The sequence below is a fragment of the Medicago sativa genome, chromosome 5 (genome assembly GCF_051527215.1).
Source record: "Medicago sativa cultivar Bolivia chromosome 5, Bolivia_mono, whole genome shotgun sequence".
In the NCBI taxonomy this organism is placed as follows: domain Eukaryota; kingdom Viridiplantae; phylum Streptophyta; class Magnoliopsida; order Fabales; family Fabaceae; genus Medicago; species Medicago sativa.
The window spans coordinates 56,126,413-56,136,721 of record NC_140753.1 but is presented as its reverse complement, the minus strand read 5'-3'; the positions used below and the strand labels follow the sequence as shown (position 1 = coordinate 56,136,721).

General features: G+C 35.9%; 1 protein-coding gene across 2 annotated transcripts; it reads left to right on the top strand.

Moving 5' to 3' along the window:
• Window positions 1-1,993: 1,993 nt before the first annotated feature.
• On the top strand, window positions 1,994-9,932 carry LOC146923282 (ubiquitin-activating enzyme E1 1-like). 2 transcript variants are annotated; one of them, XM_085716052.1, is made up of 7 exons: window positions 1,994-2,075; window positions 2,254-2,615; window positions 3,891-4,108; window positions 6,022-6,816; window positions 7,509-8,377; window positions 8,486-8,918; window positions 9,117-9,932. In XM_085716052.1, exons 2-7 carry the CDS (start codon window positions 2,267-2,269, stop codon window positions 9,711-9,713), a joined length of 3,261 nt encoding a protein of 1,086 aa, XP_085572178.1. In that variant the 5' UTR covers window positions 1,994-2,075; window positions 2,254-2,266; the 3' UTR covers window positions 9,714-9,932. The 2 variants fall into 2 exon arrangements, with proteins under 2 accessions (XP_085572178.1, XP_085572179.1); XM_085716053.1 differs by having other exon boundaries at window positions 2,251-2,615.
• Window positions 9,933-10,309: the final 377 nt, after the last annotated feature.

The following is a 10,309-nucleotide window of genomic DNA, read 5'->3' as shown; positions in this document are numbered from 1 at the left end:
AAGTCAAAGCCAACACCAACCCTAAGATGACAACATTATCCACCAGAATCAGTATTTTCATAACTACTAGAAGGCGTATAACCACTTGATGATGAATCCATCAGCTTACCAGAATTCACAGAACAAACAATCATTTTTCTCTCTCAACCCAGAAAAGAATAAAAACGAAGAGGATGAACAGAAATACAGAGAAAAGGAGTAAAATAAGGTGCGAAAAGACCATAGATAAAGTTCAGAGGAAGAAGAAAAAATGGAGAGAACTCTACAGACATGTTGAAAGTCCAGGGGACGTAATGAATGGAAGGAAGATGTTTCCCTCCTTAGGTTCAAGACCCTTGAAGGCCCCAATATTCAAGGGTGTCTCGTTAAAACGTCTCACATGACTAAGCCATTGCACCATAAAGGCAACAACAACTTGAGGGGCAACTGTTCTGAACCGGCTAGAAAGCTAATCCAACGCTGACACGTGGACAAGGAGCCCGCCGGATCGACGCACGTCATTTGGGCGAACACCCTAATTCTGGTTCACGTCACTGCATCTAAACTCGCCCCCGTGCATCAGACACAGTACACGTGTCCCCTAATGATCTTCTGTTGAGGCGCCACACTTCGTGGAAACGATTGTTTTCACACCAGCGTATATAAGGGTGACTTAGCTTCACCCTAATGTATGATTCACCTTTCCCACACTTTTCACACATTATATCTCATTTCTCAGACTGACTTGAACGTTTGAGTGATAATGTGCCTAGGGATGGCAAAAAAATCCGCACCCATGGATATCTGCGGATAAAATCCGTCACGGACACGGAGTGGATACCTTAATGGATATCCATGGATAAAATAAACGGATTTTTTAACTACTCGTTAATTAATGGATATGGATGCAGATTTAATGGTATCCGCACCCGCGAATATCCATACCCGCTATTAAACCAAGTAAATTACATAAATAACCTTAATATCATTCAATTTCCTAAGAAAAAATCCTAGGTATTGTGAGAGTTATTAGATATTACGCTCCTTTAATTTAAAAGGAAATGAAAGTGGTTGGGATTGTTGCTACAAGAGTTTTGTTTTTGTTGAATATGATGAACTTTACTTATGCTTTTGTCAAATCAAAGAACTCTATTTTTATTAAATATAAGAGACATTATTTATGTTTTTGTTTAATCAATGATTTTGTTATTATTGTAATGTATGAATATTATGTTTTGCTAAAAAGAAAAGAAAATGCATGTGAAGAACCTTTGTTTCTAAATTTTAGCTAAAAAAAATTAAACAAATTTTTTATTTTACTTTTATAAATGTTATCCATGGATATCTGTATAAACCCGCGGATACCTCAAAATCCGTGGATTACCTGCTAAACTGATATGATATCCGCACGGATATGGATAGGGTACGAATTTCATATTTATCCAACGGTTTGTTCAAAAAATATTTATCCAACGGAGCGGACGCAGATATCACACTATCCGCATCCATGAATATCCATTTACATCCCTAAATGTGTCTGCAAACACCTTTCGTTCCAAAGACTTCGTCGCCACCGTAACAGAACATTTTCCACCACTGTTACCTCCATCATTTAATGATTATCTTTTTAATATTAGTAAATGTATTTAATGTTTCACAACTTCTAATAAATATATGGCAAATGTTAACTTGTGCCCTCAAGGGCACATGTTAAGGAACTCATTATAGAAATATATGCATCAAAAGCCGAGTAGTCAACTTCTAAAAAGTTAAAATATCATGTTTTCCAATGCAAATTTGCTTTTTTTGGATTCCTTAACATGTGCCCTTAGGGCACAAGTTAACATGACCCTAAATATATATTTGTAAAAATATTTAAAAAAGTTGCGATAAATAATGATTGTATTGTGATGAGAGTAAAACTATAAAAATCCTACTCAAACATTCCTACAGAAATCCAGAAATACCCCTCTTTATCGCTTTATTACCGAATCAAACCAAACCCTCACTCTTTACACAATTCCAAACTGAACCAAAAAGAATTCCAAACGTTCTCTCTCATTGCCGATCAGATTCTATTCCTTTCTTCCTTATCGGTACGTTTCCAGATTCATCTTCTTCTTCCTATGTTTCTTAAGGTTTTTCAATTTCATCGATTCGATTTTATAGGGTTTTTCAATTTCTAACTTAATCACTTTGTTTTCACCTTCTTAATTTTGTTTTGTTTTTTTTGATAATCTCGATGGTGCGTATTTGTCGCCGCGTATTCAGCAGATTATTTCACTATATGCTTCCAAGAAAGAGAGTTAGCGAAGGAGAAGTTGTTGTAGAAGAACCGATCAACAACAGCAACAGTAACAGTAACAGTAACAACTCAGGTTCGGTTAAGAAGGCGCGGATGGGTGAATCGAACGTGAACGAGAGTGACAAGAGTTTCAGTAGCGGCGGCGATAACAGTAACAGTACCGGGAATTTGATTGCGGCGTCAAGTATGGCTTTTGGAAATTCTAACCCGCAGGAGATTGATGAGGATCTGCATAGCAGGCAGCTTGCTGTGTATGGTAGGGAGACTATGAGGAGGCTTTTCGCGAGTAGCGTTCTTGTTTCGGGGATGCGAGGACTTGGTGCTGAGATTGGTAATAAAATGATCGCTCTTCTTAACTAACTTATGCGTTGTTGATGTTTGTTGATTTGATAGATCTAGGCTTTGTTTGATGAGAAATAGCAGATAGCTGATGATAAGATAGCCGAGAGCTGATAAGTAGTTAGCTGATTGAATTTGTATGGTTGATAAAATGTTATTTTTATTTTTTGGTCAAGTAGCTTAGTGGCTGAAGCTCACACATTTTTTTAAATGTGAAGAAGTGGAATGTCCGGGGTTCGAACCTCTTCCACCTGCATATATCATGCAATATCCCTACCAATTGAGCTAAGCTCACGGGGACTGATAAAATGTTATTAATAATATTAAATTAAATGATATAGAAAAGATATGTTTACTTAATCGTTAATTTTTTCCTAATTAAAATAACAAGGGTAAAATTGAGAAAAAAATGATAATCTATAAACTTTAAGCTATGAGCTACTTGTTTGGCCGTGAGACTATGACGTTTTTTGCTTCAGTGTTCTTGTTTAGGGGATGTGGGGACTTGGTGTTGAGATTGGTTATGAAATACCCCTTTTCAACTAATAAATGTGTTTGATTGATTTGATAGATCTAGGCTTTATTTGGTAAGAAATAGCAGATAGTTGATAGGTTAGGTGAAGTGTTTGATAAAATTAACGGCAGAACTATGCTTATAATATTAAATGACATAAAAATATATGTTCAATTAATTTTTGATTTTATCTCCTGATACAAGTATTTACTTTAGTGTTTTGTTTTAATAACCGGCATTTGGAACATGAACTTATTACATGTTTGAAGTTTGAATCTTATTTGAATTTATCTCTTGATATAAGTATTTATATTAGTCTTTGGTTTGGATACACATGTAGCAATTATTTTAGATATGCCCATGCTCTCATTTATAAACTTCTCCGGATAGCTTATAAGTAAATGTTTAGTTGAACTCCTTAGAATATCTTATTACTTTTGGACAAAGTTTTCATGGGGTGTTTGAATATACATTTTATTGAAGAGAAGAGATTATGAAATAGTTTTTTCAACATATGAAGAGGCAATAGAGTAAACTCTGCTTTAAATGCTAACATGTCATCCTTTTCTAATGCCTTGTATTGCTTTTAGCTTTTTCAAACGAAATAGTTTTTTCAACAAATGAAGAAGCAATAGGGTAAACTCTGCTTGAAATATTTCATTTGTCTCATGTTTTATTTTTAACAGTTTAGTGATAAAAATTCCAACATGTCAGCTTTTTCTAATGCCTTGGATTGCAATTGACTGCGTGCAGCAAAGAATCTTATTCTTGCTGGTGTAAAATCTGTAACCTTGCACGATGAAGGGACTGTAGAGTTATGGGATTTGTCAAGCAACTTTGTGTTTTCAGAAAACGATCTTGGTAAAAACAGGGCAGTGGCTTCTGTCAGTAAGCTTCAGGAACTCAATAACGCCGTGCTTGTACTAAGCTTGACAACTGAGCTGACCAAAGAACAACTTTCTAATTTCCAGGTGCTTCTACTTTTGCTCTCTACTTATTTTTGGAGTCAGTGTTTTTTAACGCATTCATATGTATATCTACCATATATCAAGTGAGTGATTGTGTATGGAATTGTAGGAAATGATCTTCCTTATCCACACCTTAATTTTGAAATGACAAACTTCTAATCTTGCATTTTAATACACATTCATAGATCCTCTGATACATAGTTTACATATGCTACATTATTTTATGGATGCAGCATATCAACTATATAACCTGGCTATTATAATGATTAAAAAGTTGAATGTCATTGCAAAAATGAAATAAGATTATTGAGGCATTTAGTGCTAAGCCTTTATTTCATCTTCACATCCTATTATATTGCTAACATACTTCTCTCTATTTGGTTTACATTTCTTGGTTATTTGATGTTGCTATTATCTTAATTGTACTGTGTACTATGAATCTATTATAAAGTGAAGAATGCGAGAAACTAATGAGAGAAAATGAGAGCTGAATCTGTACAGGGTGGGTACAACACATATACTTGGAATTTATATATCTGCTAGTTATATAACAGTACAGGTTACGCTCTTTTTTTTTTTTTTTTTTTTTTTTTATATTACTTATACAGCACATGTGTTTAGACTCTAACATACTATTATCTGTAAAGACGGGTGTCCCAATGTGTATTTAAGCTTCCATTGAACTTTGAGATGAGGTGTTTTGAAACCAGTTAAAATAATAAAATAAATATGTTATTAAAGCTTGATATGAACCTGTATTTCGTTTGGAAATAGAGGAAGTTCTATTGACCACAACTAGAACACTGCAAGTTTGTGAAGTAATTATGTAGAATGGGAATGGGATTTGAAGATTTAAATATTTGAAATTATTGAATGAAGGCGATTCATTTGCATAATAGGTGATTAATGTTTATGGAAGTCATTATTGTGGTGGCTAGGGAGTATGGTCTATTCTAATTCTAATGTTTACATTATAAAATCATGGAAGATATAACTAATCATAATAAGAGGGGAGGCATATTATAAGTGAGTCATAATAAGACGAGGGGCATATTATTTTACGAGGAAAACTTCACTCTGTTATTACTAATCATGGAATTGTTAACTTTTTTTTTTAGGAATATAGTGAGGATAGAACATTAGCAATTACCAATAGCTTTTCACTACTTGCTCCTTGCTTGGGCCACCCTTATTAATCTACTACTTGAGGAATTTTTCAACTTTATGTCATACTTCGGAAATAATCTCACTTGTCACATATCATACGGAAATAATGTCACTTGTCACATATCATACATATTAGAGTAATATTTTAGTTCTTGGTCTTGGGTCTATATGATTAATTGTTAATTTTTCATGTTATTTTTTTATGTCACAAACATATTTAAAGGAAGAATGGCTGCAAAAACAGGGTCACATGTATTTGACTATTGTTTTAAGCCAATATAATGTAGATAACATGTTTTGTAAAATTTTTCCTTCAAAAAAAAAAAAAGTTTTGTAAAATTTTGAAGTAAATGAGACGTATTTCTTGCTTAAAATCTTAAACAACACAGTATATGTATGTAATGTTAAGGTTTTTGGAAGTGTTGATATGATATTAGATGTTAGGTGGAATGAATGCCAACAATAACATGATTGGAAACAACTGTGTTCATTACCTTATATTGTTGTAGACCGTCTATCACGCACAATAATTCTGATGGTCACTTTATTTTTATATAATTGGTAGAAATGTGAAGGGAAATAACATCATTCTATTGTAGATCAATTAATGAAATCATGTGAGCGGAGCAAGTTTGAATTTACTTGACCATTTCAGTAAAACTTGTCCTTCTTTGTAGTTGTATAGTGCGTCCATTTGTTTCTGACTTATTTGAATAAATTTAAATTTGTTTATTATAACTGTCTTGTAGGCTGTTGTGTTTACCGAAGTCAGTCTTGAGAAAGCTGTTGAGTTCAATGATTACTGCCACAGTCATCAGCCTCCTATTGCTTTTATTAAAACTGAAGTTAGAGGTCTTTTTGGTTTCGTGTTTTGTGATTTTGGGCCTGAGTTTACTGTTGTTGATGTTGACGGAGAGGAACCACATACTGGAATAATTGCGTCCATCAGCAATGACAACCCTGCTGTAGTATCTTGCGTTGATGATGAGAGACTTGAGTTTCAGGATGGAGACCTAGTTGTGTTCTCCGAAGTTCATGGTATGAAAGAGTTGAATGACGGAAAGCCAAGAAAGATTAAAAATGCTAGAGCATATTCATTCACTCTTGAAGAAGACACCACAAACTATGGTGCATATGAAAAAGGTGGTATTGTCACACAGGCCAAACAACCAAAGGTTTTGAACTTCAAACCTCTAAGGGAAGCACTCAATGATCCAGGCGAATTTCTTCTTAGCGATTTTTCTAAGTTTGATCGCCCACCTCTACTGCATCTAGCATTCCAGGCCCTGGATAAGTTCATTTCTGAGATAGGCCGCTTCCCCGTCGCTGGTTCAGAGGAAGATGCACATAAATTCATTTCTATCGCCAGTAATATTAATGGGAACTTAGGTGATGGAAGGTTGGAAGATGTGAATCCCAAGCTTCTACAGCAATTTGCCTTTGGTGCTAGGGCAGTATTGAACCCTATGGCTGCCATGTTTGGTGGAATTGTAGGACAAGAGGTTGTCAAAGCATGCTCTGGGAAATTTCATCCACTGTTTCAGGTATTTGATATTTCTTGTTAATTGTTATATCCTCTTGTATTTTGAAATATTGGGCACTGCAAATGACGTTAGCCCATATGGAAGTATTTTGCCATAAAATTTCTCCCAAGGGATTTGCGTGTTCTTTTTGCTGTTTTGATTGGGATTTCTGGAAGTAGAACTATGCATCTTCTCTAGTCTTTTGTATAAATAATTCTTGGGCATAATTATATTTTAAACAAAGAAAACTTATATCTTATATTGGATCTTTGAAAAAAAGCTTTTCAATATTTTGAGCAAGGCACTCGGTTGAAGCTGATGCCTCATAATAAGTGAAATTTGGTCTTGACTATCATTTGATTGTTTGGATTCTGGACCTCTTTTATAATATCCATGGTTCTCCCAAGCATTCAAGTATTGCATGTTCTTCCCTCTGCCTGTACAACAATCCCTGTCTAACGGTAGTCCATACCTTGAGGCATTGTCATAAGAGTTTAAAACAGTTCAATGATATACTTGGATTAATATGGTTTTTACTGGCTTATAAAAATACCTAGTCTGTTGGTGAATATCATGTATTTAACTTCTTTTTTCTCCTTGCCGTATTCAGTTTACCCCCTCCCCGGAGATTATAATTATAATACCTTACATTTCTTCTGGTCAAAGTTGTATTTGTGGTTTTTTAACTTCTGTTTCTCTTGTGATCTCTGCAGTTTTTCTACTTCGACTCTGTGGAATCACTTCCGACAGAACCATTGCATCCTAATGATTTAAAACCAATAAATAGTCGTTACGATGCTCAGATTTCAGTTTTTGGGCAAAAGTTACAGAAGAAATTTGAAGATGCTAAAGTGTTTGTTGTTGGTTCTGGTGCACTGGGGTGTGAATTTTTAAAGAATCTTGCCTTAATGGGAGTTGCTTGTGGAGGTCAAGGGAAGCTTACAGTTACTGATGATGATGTCATAGAGAAGAGTAACTTAAGCAGGCAGTTCCTCTTCCGTGATTGGAATATTGGCCAGGCGAAGTCCACAGTTGCTGCAACAGCTGCTGCATCTATAAACCCTCAACTGAATATTGAAGCTCTGCAAAACCGTGTTAGCTCTGAAACTGAAAATGTGTTTCATGATACCTTTTGGGAAAACTTGAGTGTTGTGATTAATGCACTAGATAATGTGAATGCAAGACTATATGTGGATCAGAGATGCCTGTATTTCCAGAAACCACTTCTTGAATCTGGAACTCTTGGAGCTAAATGCAATACCCAGATGGTCATTCCCCACCTAACAGAAAACTATGGTGCCTCAAGAGATCCACCTGAGAAACAAGCACCGATGTGTACCGTGCATTCATTTCCACACAACATTGACCACTGCTTGACTTGGGCTCGATCTGAGTTTGAGGGTTTGCTTGAGAAAACTCCAGCTGAAGTAAATGCATATTTATCCAACCCAAGTGAATATACTAATGCTATGAAGAATGCTGGTGATGCTCAGGCAAGGGATAATTTGGAGCGCGTTCTTGAATGCTTGGACAAGGAGAAGTGCGAGGCTTTTGAAGATTGTATTACTTGGGCCAGGCTTAAGTATGTTTGCTTGATAATATATGTTTTATTTATATTAATTCTTGCCGGTGTATATTAGTTTTATCTGTATCTGTATGTCCTACACTCAAGCATGGTTTTTATTCACAGGTTTGAAGATTATTTTGCTAACCGAGTGAAGCAGTTAGCTTATACTTTTCCTGAGGATGCTGCAACTAGTACTGGAGCTCCATTTTGGTCTGCACCGAAACGGTTCCCTCGTCCACTGCAGTTCTCCTCCTCTGATCCAAGTCATCTCCAGTTTCTGATGGCAGCCTCTATACTACGCGCAGAAACATTTGGTATCCCTACCCCTGACTGGGTGAAAAACCCTATGAAGTTGGCAGAAGTTGTTGATAGAATGATAGTACCTGACTTTCAGCCAAAGAAGGATGCAAAAATAGTGACAGATGAGAAGGCAACCAGTCTCTCTACTGCTTCTGTGGATGATGCAGTTGTTATTGATGATCTAATTGTTAAGTTGGAGAGATTGCGGTCAAATCTGCAACCAGGCTTCAGGATGAAGCCAATCCAGTTTGAGAAGGTATATTTTTATTTTTTCTTCTGACATAATATTCACCATGTTGCTTGGTGAAGTCCTTTCTTTTTTGTAATTGTATTTGGTGGTTTCAATAAGCAATTTTGGAAGTTTGTACATGCTTAGGATATAATTGGGTTCACAATACATGATTTATTTATTTAAATCAGAGCTGAGAAAAGAGTTTCTACCTAAAAATTGCAGGATGATGATACAAACTACCATATGGACGTGATAGCTGGGCTTGCCAACATGAGAGCACGCAATTACAGCATTCCTGAAGTTGACAAGCTGAAGGCCAAGTTTATTGCTGGGCGGATCATTCCAGCGATTGCAACCTCAACTGCTATGGCCACTGGCCTTGTCTGTCTGGAGTTGTACAAAGCTTTGGATGGAGGGCACAAACTTGAGGACTACCGAAACACCTTTGCCAACTTAGCACTGCCTCTCTTTTCCATGGCTGAGCCAGTTCCGGCAAAGGTCATCAAGCATCAAGATTTGAGTTGGACTGTTTGGGACAGATGGATTATAAAAGACAATCCTACTCTCAGGGAGCTTCTTGATTGGCTGAAGGAAAAAGGTTTGAATGCTTATAGTATTTCTTGTGGAAGTTGCCTGCTTTTCAATAGCATGTTTCCTAGGCACAAAGAGCGGATGGACAAAAAAGTTGTAGATTTAGCAAGGGATATTGCCAAGATGGAAATCCCTTCATACCGTCGTCACATAGATGTTGTTGTGGCTTGTGAGGATGACGATGATAATGACATTGATATCCCTCAAGTATCCATTTATTTCCGTTGAGCTGTTTTCATCCAATCAGTTGTGTCCTAAACATATCTTAGTTAGAAAGACAGTGTTTGACTTTAGTGTTCCATATTCGTAGTGCCTTCAGGCAAGGCGACAAACATTGTTGACCGTTTCACAGTTCATATTTGAGTTGAAACGCAACTTCGGTTTATGTTTATCATTTGTTTGCTTTGAATAATTCTTTAGTTAACCAATGTTTCTTGAGATGGTGAATTACTTACGTCTACGTTATATCTTCTGCATCTGATCTCTTCTAGTTCTATTTCTCGACTACTAATGCTTAATGGAATTGATCTTGGTCCAATGGTGGACTAGGTAGAGTGTCCCACAAGTTGACGAGTATTTATTAAATTTTTTCCTTGAGTAGTGAGCTACACTAAAAACAAATTGTTTAGCGAAACCTGAGTTTAATTTATGTGTGGAACAATTCTTGGTCAACATATACTTACCTCCCAACCGAATTTTGGATTACGACCCATATTCACTATTGACAGGAGGTTTAACACAAAAAAACCACATTTCACTATTATGATAAAATGTATTAAAAACTCACTAGTCCATAGATGTCATATGCCAAGATAAAAATTGTT

What these genes read in the sequence shown, in the direction of transcription:
- LOC146923282 (XM_085716052.1), top strand. Translation starts at nt 2,267, where the DNA reads ATGCTTCCAAGAAAGAGAGTTAGCGAAGGAGAAGTTGTTGTAGAAGAA. An exon ending in AGGACTTGGTGCTGAGATTG is followed by an intron (nt 2,616 to 3,890) that starts GTAATAAAATGA and finishes GACTGCGTGCAG; the next exon opens with CAAAGAATCTTATTCTTGCT. An exon ending in AATTTCATCCACTGTTTCAG is followed by an intron (nt 6,817 to 7,508) that starts GTATTTGATATT and finishes TGATCTCTGCAG; the next exon opens with TTTTTCTACTTCGACTCTGT.